The sequence below is a fragment of the Apodemus sylvaticus genome, chromosome 9 (assembly GCF_947179515.1).
Source record: "Apodemus sylvaticus chromosome 9, mApoSyl1.1, whole genome shotgun sequence".
Taxonomy (NCBI): Eukaryota; Metazoa; Chordata; class Mammalia; order Rodentia; family Muridae; genus Apodemus; species Apodemus sylvaticus.
The window spans coordinates 23,878,366-23,897,891 of record NC_067480.1 but is presented as its reverse complement, the minus strand read 5'-3'; the positions used below and the strand labels follow the sequence as shown (position 1 = coordinate 23,897,891).

The 19,526-nt window shown below is 46.5% G+C and overlaps 1 protein-coding gene across 1 annotated transcript in view; it reads right to left on the bottom strand.

Moving 5' to 3' along the window:
- Iqca1 (IQ motif containing with AAA domain 1) overlaps positions 1-19,526 on the bottom strand; it is a 124,394-nt gene that overhangs the window by 55,545 nt on the left and 49,323 nt on the right. Inside the window, exons 8-9 of the mRNA XM_052193405.1 lie at positions 9,820-9,904; positions 3,537-3,695 (exon numbers count right to left, since the gene is read on the bottom strand). Coding sequence (XP_052049365.1) covers positions 3,537-3,695; positions 9,820-9,904 — 244 coding nt within the window. The remainder of the gene's footprint in view (positions 1-3,536; positions 3,696-9,819; positions 9,905-19,526) is intronic.

The following is a 19,526-nucleotide window of genomic DNA, read 5'->3' as shown; positions in this document are numbered from 1 at the left end:
CTGGGTGCTTCTGGGTGAGGAGTGTGAGCCCTTGCGTTTCTTCAGAGCTGTTCAAAGGTCACTCAGAACCTGTTTGGTGTACACGCTGTCTACCAATGACAGATTGCTGGCTCCTCTGAAGGCATTCACATCACCCTTCAGATCCTTGTGCTGCCTCACAGCAGAGCTACCTCACTTAATGAATTCCACAAATGATGACATCCTCCACAGTACTGTGCAAGATCTAAAACTCGAAGGAAGAAGGCCACCCTCATTGTTCTTCACAGAAGGAACTGATCATTGTCCTCTGTTGCTTGCCTGCATGTGTGCTACCTGTCCACCACACCTCAGTGCTAAGGAGTTCCAGGATCTACCAGCCGAATAGATGCAGTGCGTCACTTACTTTGTTGGCTGGTGTGACTAAACTTCATTTGCACGCCCCTCCCCCACCCCCAGCTACATACTCCATACCCTGCCACCACTTGAGGGCAACCAGGACTGTTGTCTCCTCATTGCAAAAACCAGGGGCATCCTTGTGACAAAGGTTAAATGTACAATCATCAAAGAAAACTGAGACAGATCTGGGTCACGGCTTCATATTTTTAGGTATTGCATTTCAGATTCTATCAGCTCAGTTGCTGATTTTGTATGGGTAATAAAAGCCTCCTCAAATCCTGACTGGCAAGAATAAATCCAAGTCTCTGATGGCGATGGAGTGTGACCCTCAAGTGCAAGGTCAAAAATAGCTCTGACACACTGAGCTATTTTATACATGTGCATTCCATATAAATATTTTACATAAAATTACATATATAATATAAATATAATATATAAATAATACCAAAATATAATATGCACACTATAATATAGAATTTTATAGTATGTATTTATTATATATGTATGTATAAATATTGAATATATATTCAAGTTACTATGCTGTCAGGTGATCTTGGCATACTTTTATCTTAAAATACAGTTTCTAGCTGTCTTAGGGTTTCTATTACTACAAAAACAAAACAAAACACCCATGACAAAAAAGCAAGTTGTGGAGGAAAGGGTTTATCTGACTTACATTTCCAGATCACAATCCATCATTGGAGGAAGCAGGACAGGAACTCAAGCAGGGTGGGAACCTGGAGGCAGGAGCTGATGCAGAGGCCATGGAGGGTGCTGCTTACTGGCTTGCTTCCCTGGCTTGCTCAGCCTGTTTTCTTATAGAACCCAGATGCCCAGCGATAGCACCGCCCACAATGGGCTGGGCCCTCCCCCACTGGTCACTAATTGAGAACATGCTGCCTTGAACCAGCTGGTTCTCAGCTGTGGCTATTTCCTCTGATTGCTTGATAACTCATGTCAAGCTGACATACAGTGCCACCCAGGACACTAGCCATAATTATTCTCATTCTGAGATGGCATCTGGCTCTAGATCTTAGATCCAGAGAAGGGAAGATGCTTCGCAGTAAATGCTTTTTTCCTATCTCAGGACACTGACCCAGGAGAGGAGGAGACCTGGTGCCCCCAGGGGCACTACCTTCTCCAGTTTGAAAACCATTTTGGATGCATTTTATTATTTATTTTATGCATATTTGTGCTTTGCCAGCATGTGTATATGTGTACCATGTGTGTGCCTGGTGTTTGTAGAAGTCCGAAGAGAGAACTGGATCCTTTAACACCAGAGCTATGAATGGTTGTGAGACATCATGTGGGTGCTGGGCACTAAACCCAGGTCTTCTGCAGGAGCAACAACTGCTCTTAACCACAGAGTCACCTCTCTGGCCCAGAGCCTTTTTCAGTTTTTGAGGAGAGACACAGCTTTTAAGAAGCCACCAAACTGTCTCTGTTACAATCTTAGCTGTCTCTTTTCTGCCTCCCGTTGGTCTTATCTGATGGTTTATGTGATGTTCCTCTTTGTTGCCAACTTACAATCACCAAGGAAACAAGCCTTTGGATGTGACCATGACGGAGTCCAGGAAGGTTTAACCGAGTAACCGTGAATGTTGATAGCCATCCAATGGCTGGGGCCCAACTGTTCAAGGTGGAACTCCTCCTTGGGCCAAGAGACTAGAGAGAAGATTGTGGCTAGTCACTGCTGGGTGACACCATCAACCAAGGACTATTAGAACTGATTGTACTGTGCAGGGGCCCAAAGATCTTCCTAGCAGCCCTCAGTCTGATCATGTTTTGTTCTGGTCCAAGGTCCCACAACTTGCAATGGTATACTATGTACAACAGGCTCATTTCTCTCGTGTTCATTCCTGAAGACAGCATGAAGACTGTGAGAGCCACAGCTAGACAAATGAGATCACTTTGCCTCTGTCAGCATGTTTGCAGAAGTGACTGCACATTGGAAAAAAAATGGCCTTCTGGTCTCAGTGGCCCCTCACAAAAGTATCCATTTCTGGAATTTTTTATTCACGAAGGTATCTGTCATGAAAGTATCCACTCATTGAGATCTCCCCCCATGGAGGTATTCACTCATAAAGGTTTCCTCCATCCAGGTAGCCACTAATTCAGATAGTCTTCATAGAGGTATCCCTTCCCCGCAAGGAGCTATCACCCAATAGAGGCATCCCCCAATGGAGGTATCCCATCATGGTATTGTATGGAAACAGGACAATGAAACTCATTGTCTGAAATCCAAAATCCCCTGAAAAGTCTTTCTTTAAATGGTGAGAATTCATTATATGTACAATATATCACGAGATAGTTTGTATCTTCTTCCGGCTGCAGCTTGCATTTTTACTTTAATTTTGATTTTTAAGCATTTTTTTCTCTCTACATTCCAATTTTCACTCTGCCCTCCCCCAGCATTTCATTCTTAAAATCCCCCGTGTCAGCTCATTCACACTGCAGAATGGTTTCGAATTTGATGGCGCCCGACTTGTCACATAGAGAAGGGATTCTCCTCTCCCCACAACACGCACTGCTTTCCTGCATGTACATGCAGCTATCTCCTGGAGTAAAGGCTAGTTGCCTGCACTTTATTGATGACTTTCAAAGGTGCTGTTGAGGCATACTCTCAGTCTCAGTGTTATTAATTTATTTATTTTCTGAGACAGGGTTTCTCTGTGTAATGGCCCTTGCTGTCCTAGAATTCAATTTACAGACCAGGCTGGCAGAAATCTGACTGCTTCTGCCTCCCTAGTGCTGAGACTAAAGGCGTGCACCACCCACCATGCCTAGCTGCGCGTCAGTGCTTATGATGAGTTCAAGTGAGCACATCTGGGCTAGGAAGGGCTGGGCTATTTTCCACTTCCCAGTGGCCCCTCCACCTGTCAAACAGCTTGCCTTGAAGAGAGACAAGTGGGGCGATTTGTTTTGGGGAGTAATTATGTAAATTATATAAACTGATGGAGTTGTCCACACTGACAGTTGTCCTGGTTGATATTTAGAAAATGTAGAAAAGATTGTGCCTGAGTGATGTACAACATAAAATACAACAGAGTCTGGAGCTCCCGACCGTGACCTCTGTGGACTCGCGCTTACGCCTCTGCCTGAGAGAGGCGAGCAAAGACAGAGCGAGGACAAAAGAGAATTTTGTCTCCTACCCTTGTTACCTTCACAACCTTCTCCTTCGGGCTGCCCTTCCTCTCTTTCTCCTTCTCCTTCTCCTTCTCCTTCTCCTTCTTGCCCTTTTTGCCCTTTTCTTCCTTCTTCTTCTTTTTCTTCTTTAATTTTTCTTCCTCCTCTTGGGTGGCTATGATATCCTCAATAACCTATGGAAAAAGACCAAAACCATTATAGCACCTCACACGCACCGGGCAGGACGAGGGCTGTTTCTCTGTCCTGTTGGGCTCCACACCTGCTCTGCGTTCCTGCTTGAAGGTGCCACCGACCCTGAGGAGGATGGATGGAGGTCGGATACCCCTCTCCATATCTCCATTCTTTTCAGGGGTTGCACTGACACTTCAAGAGTCCATGCTTCCCTCAGCTGGCCAGCGACATGCATGGCAGCTCTGTCGCACTTAGTGCCCTGGCAATCCAACCTGAGGGCTGCTCTGTGTGTGTGTGTGTGTGTGTGTGTACATGTTACACGTGTGTGCATACATATGGAAGCTAGAGCTTTTCAAGTCTTTGCCCACCCCAGTAGGCTCGTAATAAATAAATGTTTTAATATCTGGCAGAGCTGGGTATCATTTATCTGCTTTCTGACCAAAAATAGAGTGGCCACCCCCCACCCTCTCTCCTCTTTGAGGCTCCAACAAATAATAATATACTGTTAGAATTTGTTTGATCAGTCAGATCTCTAGAATGACGTTTGGCAGAGCTGGGGGTTTGTGACCTGATTATTCCTATCCGAGCCCTCCTTTCCCTGCCCCTGTTGTCTAGCCTGCAACTTCTCAGCACACAGTCATTCCTGAGATTATTATCCCAGGGATTGCATCTTGATGATGGTTTGCTGCCTAAATAGCTTTTGTGATATTTTTTCTCTACTGGTGTTTGCACACACAGATCTGCTGCTCTGCACACTAACAGTGATGCACACTAATAAATGAGGGTTCCTGTTTTGGCCCTCATCTATTCAGTTCCTCAGTCATTCTCATCGTGTTTCTGTATATAGGACACATCTGCAGTAGGCAGGCCCTTGCCTGTTCCGATTTCTGGGTCTTCACCCTTTGTCTTGTCTGAGAGCGCACAGTTCATATAGTACGGTATCTAATAATGGTGGTGGAACGACCGTTCCTGTGTGTTTCTACCATTAGTGGAAACATTTCTCATGAACTTAATTAGGCATGACATTGGGTTTCAAACCAAGATGGAAATACGTTGTTATGTTAAAGAAGGGTACATATATTTCAATTTTACTGACTTCAATTTTTTGTGGGGAATTTCATGCATGCGTGTAATGTGTTTTTGATCAAGTCCATCCCCTATTCTCTCTCTCCATTTTCTCCCCTAGCCCCTATGACTATTCCCTCCTAACTTCAAGTGCTTGCTCCTTAAAACAGAGAGACAAACAGAGACAGACAGACACCAGACACAGACAAAGACAGACACAGACAGACTGTCTCTACTTGGTGCTTCCTGCACGTGCATAGGTGGATGTAGGACCATTGGCTGGAAAGTGGGTAGCCATCACAGAGGCCACATCACTGAAGGAACCTGACTCCCCCTTCCTCAGGAGCCACCAAGGAGAAGCTACTCCTTAGCTAGAGACGTGAGTCCCTGAGTCCCTCCCTTGTCCATGCTGGGGTTTTCACCGGCTTGATCTTGTTCTGGTCTTGTATCAGTCTTGTATCTTCAGCCATAGGAGCTTTGATTTGTTGTCATGTCCACCAAACACTGTTTCTCTGTGGACATCCACTTCCCATGGCTCTTAAAATCTTTCCACCCTCTCTTCCACAATCGAGCAGTTTATTACTCTATCTAGCAGAATAATAGTTATAGGTTCTCCCAATGACCTATGACCCAACCAGCCACGGGTAGGGCACAACCAACAGTATCAGGTACAAATTCTCTCTCATGGAGCTATCAGAAAGTATCTGGTTACATCAAGAATATTCTTGCCACTACTATCCCTATAGGCATAGCTTGCCAGGCCAGTCAGTACTGTGGTTCGTGGGGCTCAGAGCCGAGTGAGATTGCCTAATACTTTTCTCTCTCAGTATTATAAATAGAAACCTCTGGCACTATAAAAGCTGGCCAGTGAGAATGAAACATCCAAATCAGTTCTATCTTGATTTCTTCATGTCCTGTGACATATATCTGTAACCATAGCATCTTACCATCAAGTTCTTAAGGTGACCAAGAGCATTAGAAATGACTTGTAACGTTTGACAGTGTCTTTAGAACCTTACCGACCAACAACTCAAAAGAGGATTTTATTTTTCAGTATCAGGGAGAGACGCCAAGTTTGGGGCCTCCATATCCACGCATTCATGCTCTTTTCTTTGGGTCACTTCCCATGATGCCGTGCAGTCACACATACCTTAAACGCAACATGTTGTCTCATTCTGAAGTAACTGTGGTGGTTTACCTCTTTAGCACGCTGCTAGTTTTAGTATGCCAGTATCCCACCATCCCCCACTTTGGCAGTGCTGGGAATTGAACTCGGGGCTTGATGGGTGCCCTCTCATCTGTTCACACACGGTCCAGGCAGGAAGCTAAGGCCTGATCTCCATCTCCAGTCAGGTAGGCTCAGGCTGTAGACACAGCCTGTGGTGGAATGTGGTCTGGAATGGCTGGTCCTTTCTCTCTGTCCATCATCTGCCGTTTAACGTTAAGCTTCCCTGTGGTCCCCTTTGCTTTATTGGAATGTATTAACCAGACGCCCTCGGGTTTGTTTTTAGTTTGACTAGAGTCAACGCCTCCTTTTTATGTTTCTTGTGGACAACTGAGACATTCCACCAACATTCTTAATCCTGTAATCACTGCTTTCTAAACTCTGGTGAAGCATGTTTGGCTGCGTGCCCTGGTCTGACTTTCAAGATCCTGCCTGTTCCTGAAGACTTAGCTGCAGGGCCAAAACAGAAACACACACACACACACACACACACACACACACACACACACACACAGAGAGAGAGAGAGAGAGAGAGAGAGAGAGAGAGAGAGAGAGGAGAGAGAGAGAGTTAAAGTGATGGTCTCTCAGGGCAGGGCCTGTTGAACTGCTAAGTAACAGTGCTGGTGTTACATGCATACAATATTCTGGGGGAGGGCAGAATATGCTCTGGAGAGATGACAAAGATGCTGGCCTCTGATGGTATGGACATGTCAGGTTAGAGTGGAACCCTGCTCCTGACCCCATAGGCCACAGGACACATAGTGGGGAGTCTGGCTTAGGGCTGGAGTGAGGTCTCTGACCTGACCTGAAGAGCAGGCATTCTACTGCATGGTGCTTCAGATCCTCAACTTCTCACAAGGATGCTGGAGCTTGGGGTGGAGCTGAAGAGATGGCTCAGCAGTTAGGAGCACAGGTTGGTTTTATAGAGGACTGGGATTCAGTTCTCTGAATCCCACATGGTGGCTCACAAACACCAATAACTCCAGTTCCAGAAGATCCAACACCCTCTTCAGGGCACACACAAGGCGGACTTATACATAAGCAGGTAAAACATTTATTGAAGATTCATAAATCGTAAAGAACAAAACAACAACTACTCACTGATCCCCAAACAAACAAACAAACAAACAAACCAACAAACAAAAAACCCTCTAGAGGGCTGGGGGTATCACCCAGCTGGAAGAGTGCTTGTCCGGCTAGCAGGAAGCCCTGGCCCTGGGTTCTATCTCTAACACCACATGTATGCTTGTGGTGGTACATGCCTGTAACCACAGTACTTAGGGAGCAGAGTCAGGAGGATCTGACAGTCAAGGTTATCCTTGACACATAATGACTTTGCAGCTAGCCTGGGCTACAGAGACTATTTTAAACACACACACACACACACACACACACACACACACACACACACACACTTTGGTTTAGGGGTAATGAGGACGCCAGCCTGGCCAGATCCACACAGCCCCATCAGGAGTATACAACTGTGGCTGCCTTCCTCCCTATCGTGGTAGTGCTTAGCAGCTATGGTGAGTGTGTCCACACCCAGCCTAAGGTCCTTAACCATTTGGCCCTGTGTGATAGAGCCTGCCATTTCTAGCTTTCAGCAACCTGCCTTGTTATTTCCTTCAGTATAAATTCTTCAAAAGGTGTCCCTCAGGCGAAGAACGTCCACACTGAAATTCTGCATGTCGGCTAGGTCCATGACATCTTTAAAAACTGCCATGCTAATGAATTCTCCCCGCCATAGTGTTGGGGGGTGGCATTTTCCTATATGTACACCAAGCTGGTTTTCTCACTTAAAATTTTTATTTATTGTATCGCTAAAGAGACACAGCCTAACTGTTTTAGACTGGAAACATTTTTTCTTTAACAAAAGTTCTGTTTGTATTTTCGATGTTTTTTTTTTCTACTGAGATGTTCAGAAGATTCATTATTTTCCAAGGACTCGTTAAATATGAACGGATTGCTCATCAGAGATGCTGCAAGCATTTTCCTTAGATTTTCATGACTTTAACTTCACTTATGGTGGTTTCTTTTTAACTGCTTGAGTTGTATGTAGATAATTATACAAGCCCTTTTTCTTCATGAAATCTGCCTGTGGTAACATGCTTCCAAAATTATCTCTCACCCTTCTGATTATTAAATATTCTAGCATTTTTTTCTGTCAATTTGTGGCCTAATATTTTACATGTAAATATTCAATGTAAAAGGAGTTTTTTTGTAAGCAAGGATCCACTGAGTTCTGCCAAGAAGTGAACAGGCCTGGCTGTTCCTTTACCTGCAGTTCCATTCTCCTTTCTTTGAAAGAATCCATTGGGATGACTGACTTCTAATTTGTGTCTGAATTGGCTTCTGAAAACATTCTCATGTCGGTCTCTGTGGTCTGCATTTAAGAACCAGAGTTTATTAACTGTGAGTTTGTCCAAGTTGCCTGATCTTCCTGTAATTAATTTGCATGTTCTTTGCATAGCATGTTTGATTTGCATGTGTTTTGCATAGCAACTGGCACTGGACATTTTCTCAGAGAGTGAATGTGCCACTGTTGCTGCTGTCCTCTGCCTACTCGTTCTGTAGTTCTGTGGTGTCAGCACCATTATGGATTCTTTTACTAGGCCTTTTCAAAGATTTCCATGTATTCTTCCATAAAAAATGTTTGTCAATACAAAAATTATTTGGGTTTTGGCCAAAATTGCATTAAGGGTAGGGACTAATGGACAAAGTATAATTCTATTTTATTGAGTCTTCAGGGAAATGATCCATCCATAGCTTTGTTCAACTAAGGCTTCTCTTTCCTCCCCAGTAAAGGTTTATCCATGTAATTGTAGACAACTGTGTGTCTGTCAGTGTGATTTCACATTGAGATTACAGCATCTTCTAGGAAGATAATACATTATGTGAAATAATAAAATGTCACTTAAAGCATTTATAAACATCTATTTTAAAATCCTACTGTATCTACTAGTTACCAAGGATATACTAATAGATCTGAGAGAATCATCTTAGAGCTAGGGAGAGCAGTCTGAGATGTAGGAAGACAGGAGAGCACAGCCTGAGTTCCGGGGGGAGTCAGGGGCAACAGGAGAGAGCAGCCTGCGATATGGGGAGACAGGAGGGAGCAGCCTGCAATGTGGGGAGACAGGAGGGAGCAGCCTGAAATGTGGGGAGACAGGAGGGAGCAGCCTGAGATGTGGGGAGACAGGAGGGAGCAGCCTGCGATGTGGGGAGACAGGAGGGAGCAGCCTGAGATGTGGGGAGACAGGAGGGAGCAGCCTGTGATGTGGGGAGACAGGAGGGAGCAACCTGCGATGTGGGGAGACAGGAGGGAGCAGCCTGAGATGTGGGGAGACAGGAGAAAGCAGCCTGAGATGTGGGGAGACAGGAGGGAGCAGCCTGAGATGTGGGGAGACAGGAGGGAGCAGCCTGTGATGTGGAGAGACAGGAGGGAGCAGCCTGCGATGTGGGGAGACAGGAGGGAGCAGCCTGAGATGTGGGGAGACAGGAGAGAGCAGCCTGAGATGTGGGAAGACATGAGGGAGCAGCTGGTGGTGTGAACAGCTGGAGGCAGTGGCCTGATGCTGGGGAGGGAGGAGAGATGGAGAGGTACCAGGAACAGAACAGACATGATGTTCTAAGCATGTGTCATCACAGTCTTTTGAAAGACCAGACAGGAGAAGGAATGAATCAATTGTGAAACAAATCAGAAAAGAGATTCACCCTGGGCATGAACAGCCCTGAGAAAATGGTGGAGATGCAACAACTGTAGGATCTTTTGCATTCAAGTCTAAGGAAAGATCACTGCGGAGTGACCACTTTTTACTTCTTGAACATTTCTTTACCTGTTCTGGGGTCTTGTTGGAAAAGATGAGAGCTGAGCCTCCATCTTCCTCATTGGGGTACTCCGGGAATGTGCCCGTCAAATTCCTGCAGAGAGAAACAGTGTGAGCGGAGAGAGAAGGGAGAGGAGTCTTTTGGTAACGCCCAGCTTGCCAACACATGTGAGTTTACATCAGTTAAGTGATGGATCTTCGGGGTGAGGCTTCCTGTCCCCAAGGCTGGGCCGTTGAGGATCGGTGACAAGCAGCCTGAGGTTTCCTGCCTCTGGGGACACATTAGTCCAAGGTGGACATCTCTCTTAGATAGATTGTAGTTTTCTTCCTCTGCCTCCCCTACTTTAATATCAAGATGCTTTGTGGTTTAGTTTTAACAAAGACAGAAGCACAAATCATTTCTTCCTGTTTAAAACTTAGAGTAAACACAGGACTTTGAAGCTAAACAGAAGGGTGGAGTCATACAAATGGCATGTCCAGCAAGTGTCCGAAACACTCACATTTGCGTTTGGCTTTAGGAAGTTTGGGGCCCCAAGTTTGATAGGCTCCAACAAGTATTTCTGTAGCCACATAACTTCTCCACAAAGAAAGCAGGCTGTGTAATTTGGTGTGGAGAATTATCAAAAGGGGTGTGTGGTCATTATTTAAAAGAGAAACTGAGTTTGACATAAGTGTTGCACTTACTCATGTAGAGAAAATAGACTAGCTGATGAGTTAAGAGTCTTTCATTCCCAGAAGTGGAGAGCCCAAGTCTCGGAAGAGGTGGCCATGTTTCACCTTCTCACACCCTTGCCTCAAGTTCTTCTTCACACTTAACAATCTTTGAGGACACACAAGGGTTTCTGTTTATAGGGGCCACACTACTGATATTTACCCTATTAGACATCAAAACTCAGAAAATTCTAAAATATGTATTTTCTAGTTCATTTAAAAGTAATTGTTATCACCAATTTTATCCAGCTCTGAACACTCTGAGCTACGGTGACTGCAGGCCTAACAAGACATGCCTTTGTCTGCAATAGGGGCACAAATGCCATGGGGGTAACCTACCAGATTCTCATTGAATTTAAGTCCTGCTTCACAAGATGAAACTCATACCTGGCACTATTTCTCAGGCCAAGATCCCTATGGCTAGACAGGTCACAGGCCCTAGGAGAGAACTTACTGCTATTATGCTGCTAAGTGGAAATGGTTTAAAACCAACTCCCAATGGCTTGGACCAATAGATTAGTGCATCTGTCAGCTTTCATCAGAGAAGCTTCTGTTTGGAGTAGATGGTGATGGTGCTGGCTAGTTTTCAGTCAACTTGACACAAGTTAGAGTCATCTGAAAGATGAGAACAACACTGAATAAACCCTCTAGAAGATCAGGCTGTGGGCAGGCCTGTAGGGCATTTTCTTAATTAACTATTGATTAAGGAGGGCCAGGCCTGTGTTGTATACAAAAATGCTGACCGGGCCATGATGAGTAAGCCAGTAAGAAGCACCTCCCCATGACCTCTGCATCAGCTCCTGCCTCCAGGTTCTGGTGCTGCTTGAGTTCCTGTCCTGTCCTGTCCTGACTTCCTTCAGTGACAGACTATGGTGAGAAGCATGAGGCATCTGAACCCTTTCTCCCCAACTTGCTTTGGTGTTGTTTCACCATGGCAACAGTAACCTTGACGAGGGCAATGATTGACGTAGAGACTCTTAACTGTTCAAAGTAAACAGAATAAAAGCCTGCAGATTTCTTGACAGTAATTGGGACACTTAAGTCATACTCCTTCCTCCCAAGGTTCAGGAATCACTGTGAAAGGGGACGGAGAGAGTGTAAGACCCAGACACAGTGGATACAAGGAGACAGTGCCTTCTGCAAGGCAAGAATATATGGGCAGCACAAATGACCTTAAGGAGCAGAGGAAAAAGGAGAAACAATGTCAAGTGGGTAGGAAAAGGGTTGTGGACATGGGAAGAGTCAGGCAGGAGGTGGATATGATCAACACATATTGTACAAAATCCCCAAAGAACTAAAACTTAGAAGTAGAAACCAACAAGAGCCAACCAGTTGTATGTTGCTGTGTGTGTGTGTGTGCGTAATTTTGTGAACAATAAATACAGTATCCAAGGTCATACTCTTTTCAAGTCTATTAGAGTCTGGTTTATCGGAAGCTGGCTAGAGTGCTGGATGCTCCACTCTGCCTCCATGCTCCATAGTGGTGCAGTATGGTGAGCTAGCTGGGAGTTCAGGAAGGAAATCTGGCCTCACACACACCTGTAAGTGTGAAAGGAAGGAATGTGCTGACAGGAGGCCCGGCAGCTTTGAACATCCTGCTGTGACTTTGCCCTGTGGCAGAATGAGGGTAGTTTCCTGTGGCTGCTTGTGACAAGCAATCATCCGAGTTAGGGAACTTCCCCTCTGTCACTGAAGTGCTGGCCTGGTGGGCCTAGCAGGGGCTTCTGGGAATGTCATGCCTCAATTGTTTAGATGATGGTCCACTTGGTTCTTCAAGGCATTTCATCCCGTGGCGAGATGGTCACTATGGATGTCAATTTGGCAGAATCTAGAATCTCCTAAGAGAAAAATTCTGGGTTGTCTTTGACAGTTCCTAGGCTAGTGTAACTGAGGTGGGAGCTACTCTAAATATCATCAGCACCATCCCATGGACTGCTGTCCCAGACGGCATCGGGAGTCGGAGGAGGGCAGGTCACTGTGAGTTCTGGGCCAGCCTTGCCTAGATGGTAAGACCTTGCTTCAAGGAGAGAGAGAAACCGGGGTAAGCAAGTTGTGTTTGTGTATCTAGAAACACACGTGTGCACACAGACACAGACACTCAGACACAGGTAAGGCACACACCCACACACAAACACACACACCCTACTACCACCACCAATTAATGAAAAAAAAAACAAGGTCATAGATTTAAAAGAGAGTAAGGGGGTATATGGGAGGGCTTGAGGAAGGAAAGAGAAGGGGGGAATGCTATAATTATAATCTAAAAAAAATAAAGGGGAGAGAGGGAGCAGAGGGAGAGGGAGAGAGTGAGAGAGTGAGAGAGAGAGAGAGAGAGAGAGAGAGAGAGAGAGAGAGGTTGAGGACCATAGTAATTCTTTCTGCTTCCCAGCTACGGATGCATGGTGACCAGATGCCTCACGCTCCTGCCTCCATCACTTCCCTGCCACCTCAGATTGTGAGCCAAAAGAAGCCCTCTCTTCAATAAGTTGCTTTTGTCTGTCTGGTCTTTTGTCACAATGGTAGAAGCAGTAAGAAAAGTAACTGATTCCTATGCGAAGCTATGCTCACCAGTATCAAGCCATCGCTCACCAATGCTGGGAAGCCTGCACTCTGGAAACACTCTTAGCCACAGGGCGAGGGTACCCAGATGCACTTCTCAATCCCTGTCACACAACAGTCGTATTTGGTGTGGAGGTTGCAACAGTCTACCTAACCACACCCACTCACAAGACTTCTGAAGGTGACTTCATCAGACGACAGTCTCCTTGTGTTGTCAAACCTAGATTTATTTTTTTAGCGCTCACAACAGATATAATGCCTCTGCACATTGGTTTTCATTGCACATATATGTGTGTGTGGCGGGGGAGCATATGCTATGTGTGGGTGCCTTGGAAGCTAGAGGTGTTAGGTCTCTAGTCGCTGGAGTTGCAGGAGGTTGGTGCTGGGAATTGAACTCGGGTACTTTGGAAAAGCAATACATGTTTTTAACTTTAACAGCTGAGCCATGACTCCAGCCTTGTTACTTACTTAAAACAAAAAACCAAGACAAAAATACAAACCCAAATGTACATGATCCCATTTTGCATAATACCTCTTAATTTTAGAATGTATCAGTTTTTATAGTAAGAGTTAATTAAACTCCATAGCATTTTTTTTGTAAAATAATATTAAATATTTTGTCTGATTGTACTTTACTTGTATTTAGGTCCCATGTGTCTCTGAGCCTTTTAGGGTCAGCTCCAGTGGATGCGAGAGCTGCAGGGGAGAGGGGCTGATAGTCTTGCAAGAGGGAACAGCAGATGTTGTTTAAGTTCCCATGGTAATTTTGGAATTAAACAGCTGGGGCTTGACAGCTGTGACTGCAGGTGATGCCCTGCTGGAGCCTCTCAGAAGGAACTGAAGACCCCAAATTATACAGTGTCAGGAGCCCAAATTATACAGTGTCAGCCCCAAAGTGCTTTTGATTAACAGTGGACAACAAAAGACTCTGACTTGGGGCATCCTGTGCCTCTGGCTCCCATCCCCCATGGCACCCTCTCCCCCTCAGTCCTGGATCCTACGGTTGGTGGAAGCTGCCTCTCCTGGACACCTGGACACCTGGACACCTGGACACACGCAGTCACCCGTGGAACTGGGAATCCACAGGTCTGTACCTGGAATGCTTGGCTGTGCTTGGGAATAAAGCACTGAGCGTGGGGACATTTTAATGATGGGCACTTGCACTGTTACCTGCTCCTACAGCCAGGTACCCCATCCACCAGGGAGCCACCATCTCCCTGTCACCTCCTTCAGACATGCTTCTGTCCCTGAGGGCTTACCTTTGCTCTTTGGGCTTGACTTTAAGGAGTCACTCTTCTTGGGTCCTTTCTCCCTTCAGTCTTCCATCCTTCCTTTATTTTCCTCCTCTCTTCATTCCTCCTCCCTTTCTCCCCTCCTCCCCTCCTCAGCTGCAGCCCTGTGACTCCCGAAGCCCCTCCTTTGGCATGCTCCCTATCCCTAGCTCTTACCTCTTGAACTCAGTTGGGAGAAGAGTCCACACCCATGGACTATCCAGTAAGATGGTTCTCACAGGTGTGGAGTGTTGAACTCTGGCCCTGACCCCAAAGATGCACACGTTGAAGTGCTAACCTCAGCACCTCAGGATACGGCCTGCTTGGAAAGGGGATCCTTGCAGCTGTGCTTAGTTAAGACCAGGCTCCACCTCACAGTCCCCAGAAAGAGCCAACCTGCTGACACTCTGGGCTTCCTGCCCAGAACCCAGACGATATGTTCCTGCTGCTTGGCCACCCAGACTCAGGACTATAATCATGGCAGCTGGGGCCCAGCATCTTAGTAGATAGCTCATGGCCTAGTGTGAGTCTGCTGCTGTCTAGAGGGCCTTTCACCTTGGTGCTGTGTCTTAGGGTTTTTATTGCTGTGACTAAACACCATCACCACAAGCAGCGTGGGCAGGAAAGGGTTTATTTTAGCTTATAGTTCCTTACCACAGTCCACCTCTGAGGTAAGTGAGGGGGACAGGAACCTGGAGGCAGGAGCTGATGCAGAGACCATGGAGGGATGCTGCTTACGGGCTTGCTCCTCATGGCTTACTCAGCTTTCTTTCTTACAGCACCCAGGACCGCCAGCCCAGAAATGGCACCACTCACAGTGATCTGGGCCCTCACACACTAATAATCAATCATTAATCAAGAAAACACACCACAGGCGTGCCCACAGGCTAATCTGATGGAACAGTTTCTAAATTGAAGTTCCCTCTTTCCAAATGACTCTGGCTTGTGTCAGGTTGACATAAAACTAGCCAGCACATGCTGGATTGCAGTCGGGAGGCACAGCCCTATTTCTGAAAAGGCTCTCTTGCCTGGGTCTCCAGTGCTCAGCCTCTCCCTGCTTTCCTCCTCTCTTGCTAAGCACTTTCTCTCTTCCACACGCAGAGCAGGGATAGTTCCCATCCCTTCTTGGTGGCAATGCTCTGTGGAGTCTCTTTTCTCATACAGATCCTCTCCCTCTCCTGGGTGCTTTTCCCTCCCTTACCTGTGAAGCTGAAGGCCCAGGGCTCGGTCTTAGGGCTCCTCACCCACACTGTCCACCTCACACTGTTCTCTCGCCCCGTTTCGCAGCTTGAATCGGCGGCACCGGTGTTCTCAGCTCTTTACCGCTGACTCCATTTCTCACCTCTCCCTGGCTCTCGCCTCTCCCTGGCACCGACCCAGATCCAGCCGTCCTCTCTCGAACCCAGATCCACACAAGTTCCGAGATTAAGTGCCCTCCACTCAAGCCCTCTCACGGCTGTGACGCCCAAACTCTTCCTCTTCCTATTGCAGAGATTCTGTTCTGGTCACTCCAAGCGGTGCTCCAGGGAGCACTGCCTGGAGGCCCTCTCAGCTGTCTCTTTCCCATGGGTTCCACCTTCCTAGTATGTCTTGAGAGTGACTGGTAAACACCACTGCATTAGGTCCAGGACACAACCACCAAATACTTGCTTATGCCATGAACCGGTCTCTTTTGTGCTGTGGCCCTACCCCAGGTGGCAGGGAAGTGACTCCATGTTTTAAAATGTGAGTCATGCTATGTCATTTATTCGCTCAAAGGTCACCAGTTCTTGCAAAACAAACCTTTCCCCATATCATTGGGTTAAGGCTTGGTCCAGCTCACGTGGGACAACTGATACCAGGGCCCCTTTCATTCTTAAAGCTGAACTGGTTTGGGCCTTAAGACAACTTTCTCCGATGCCCCTGGCCCCGTGTGATGCTGCCCAGAGCCTCCATTACCCTGACTCCCGCACCTCTCCCTGTATGTCTAATTCTGGCCGCTCTGGCTGCCTTTTGGCTCCCAGTCTCTTGACTGGAAAAATGTACCAAGTGGCTGATACCTTCATTTTAAATCTGCTCGAATGTCATAGTGCCAGACAGCTCCGGCCTAACTACACTGTACGACGCAAGCTGACCAAATGCAATCTTTCTCTCTCATTTTACAACCCCCGCCTCCAAACCTGCTAGAGGCACACATCTGTGTCACAAACATGGGAGAACATCAAATTACTTTGGGGATGATAACCTGGGTCTCTTTCTCTGCAGTCTGGAAAATGGTTTAATGGAGGAAAGAATCTTTTCTATTTAAAGTGAATTTTGAGGCATAATTTTCTGCACAGCTCTGAGAGGTTCAATATGCTGAGATTGTGCGTAATTGTTAAAATTACAGCTTTCTCTCAACTATGATTTCAAAGCCTTGATTATCTTTAATCTTTCACTGTCTTGCTGACATACAGCTGGTAGCATGCTAGGACACCATTCCGGAATCCTGCCTCCTCCCAATCCCCCTGCCCACTTCCATTCACCCCCAAGATGCTAGAACAGGCAATTCAAGTGAATATCAGAACCACCAGGGGGTACAATAGATGCAGAAAACTTCCTGGGAGATAGACAAAGCCAACTCTGTGGGACCTACCAGTTCACCCTCCTCTATAGAACAAAGTAGGCAGTGGAGCAGGGGCGGGGTGGGGGGTGGGGAGAAGAGAGAGGGGAGGGAGAGGAGGCAGCTATCTAGGAATAGAAAGCTTGAAAATGGATGCTGGGTTGGTAAAGCAAATCTCCAGAAGTTACAACCTATTTGTCAACACTTAGTCACCTACAAGCAAACACTGGTGTATGTTATAGGGATGGTGTTTTCTAAAGCAACTTTTTTAACTTTGAGGGGGCATTTATTGCATATGTATGTTCACATGTGTGCACATGTGTACTCATGCATATGGAGGTCAGAAGACCACCATTAGTATTCTTACAGGGTTTCCCACTGGTCTGGTGCTCATCAGGTAGGCTGGCTGGCTACTGAGCCCCAGAGATCTCTCTACTCTTCCCATTGAGGATGTTGGTTACTATTAGACTGGAATCCCAGCTCATCCCCAGCACAAGCTGGGAACTCCCTGCCTCCATCCACACAAAGACACCTCCCCCACCCAACCCTGTCTGCTTGCAGAAAACTCCAGCCTGACTCATCTGACACATCATCCCTCCTCTCTCCCGTTCCCAACAACCCACCCAAGAGTGCCTGCCCAGGGGCTCAGTGTCTATGTATGGACACAGTGCCAGTTCCCCACCTATGCTCTATAAAGCCCCCTTGTTTTAGCCTGGATGTGTGACTTCACTGACCTTCACCACAGTGACCTCACGGTGAGGTGAGCTCGATGAACCCACCCCAAATTCTCCAAGCAGACTGACTCCTCCTCCACTGTGACAGTGGCCTCGGGACCCCACTTTCACCCTCTTGTCTTGGCTCTCACAGATGTGGTAGTGCCCTGAGCCTGCCTCTGTCTCATACAAGAGACCCTGGCCAGATACCATGGAGCCCATTTCTGTGACCCACTCTAGCTAGGGCCAGCAGACCTGTGCGTGTCTCTCTTCCCACTGGGGATTTTATACCACATATGTATATTTGTGTAGCATTTATCTGGCTTCTGGGAGAGTCAGATAGTAAATGCTTTTGCCCTGTCCTTCTGTGCATTAAAGACCACAGCCCTGTGCCTCTCAGCTCCAAGGCAGAGGCTCCCCTGGGGACTCTGAACTCCTGTCCTTCCCACTCAGACCCACTCAGCCCTCCTCAGGCACTTCAGATGGAAGCCCATGGGCATCTCTGCTAACCACAACAGCCTGTTCTGCAACCTCAGATGCTTTATGCAAGAAATGTTTTCCAGAAGTTAAGTTCTCATAGTTTTAAGTGGAGAGAGCAGAGCTGTGTGAACAGTCACCACATTCTTCCTCCCAGTGGGTGTTTCCAGGATGCCGGAAGTGCACCCAGAACTCATCAGTTTCTGAAATGACCATAGAGCTCTCGGTGGGAATGGCCTGGCCTTGGGGGCTGTCACCATGGACTTGCTTTTGCTTCCCTTGTGCCAACATCTTCAGGTGATGACCTGAGGGTGGGCTGGAGCAAGGCCAGTGAGCTCTGGTCCACTTCAGTATCCACCTCAGCCCAGCAAGTACAGATGATGTGTTAAACGAAATAAACTGCAGGGCAAAACAGTTTATAATCAAAGTAACCAAAGTAACTTGGCTGGTTTCTCTCTGCTCTTAGAGTTGTATTGCTGAGAAGACCTCATAATTTTTGCAGTGGGGTTTTCCAGTTTTATTTTCAAATATTTACGCTTTTGTGGCGTCTCTTCTAGGACATTAAATTCACTGTGACAAGTCAGCTCTAACAATGTAGTGACTGTAACTGTATTCATCTGTGCTGGCTCCCTTTTAAAAATGCATTTATCAGGAATTACTTGTTCCATCTATGTCTGTCAGCTCCGGGGCCGCCCTCTTAGTCCATTGATCTACACAGAGGCTCTCTTATTAGCACCCAGCGGTTATCTTATTTTTCTTTATAATGCGCTTTAGAGAATGTGGCCATTTGTTCTTCCTTGTTGCTCTTAGTTTCGTATTTTAATCCTAATGACTTTAATAATTATATTTCACGTGTAACAAATAATCCTGTTGGGATTTTTAATTGAAATTGTGTTGTCCCTATAAATCTCCAGGGGGACAATTCACCATCTTTCCATCAACCCAGGAGCAGAGCCTGTCTCTCCATTTACCCCCATGACTCTTTTGCTTCTGACCATTGTGGGTGTCTCTCATTTTACACAGCTCTGCCCAACAATAGTTAACAGTATGGCTTCCCACTTTCTGTTGGACATTTATTCTTATTTCCCCTTTGTATGAGCCTGGTTATCAATACTCACGCATGGCGTGGCACCAGTTGTGAGTAGGTAGGGACAAAGGTTGTGCCTGTTGCCTGTGAAGTGTGTCTCCATTGAGGACTGAGCATTTATGATTCATTCATCCACCCTGCATCTGTTCATTAACAGTATGGTCATTGAGTATGTGTGGTGCACTAGACAGTGCCTGTGGCCCTGAGAAAAGCCAGCAAGTAGGAGATATGATAGTCTCTCTACATGGCTTACATCTTGTCATACCTCGCTAAATGTCATTACGGTTTGTGTCCTTTCTCCTGTGTTTCAGATTTTC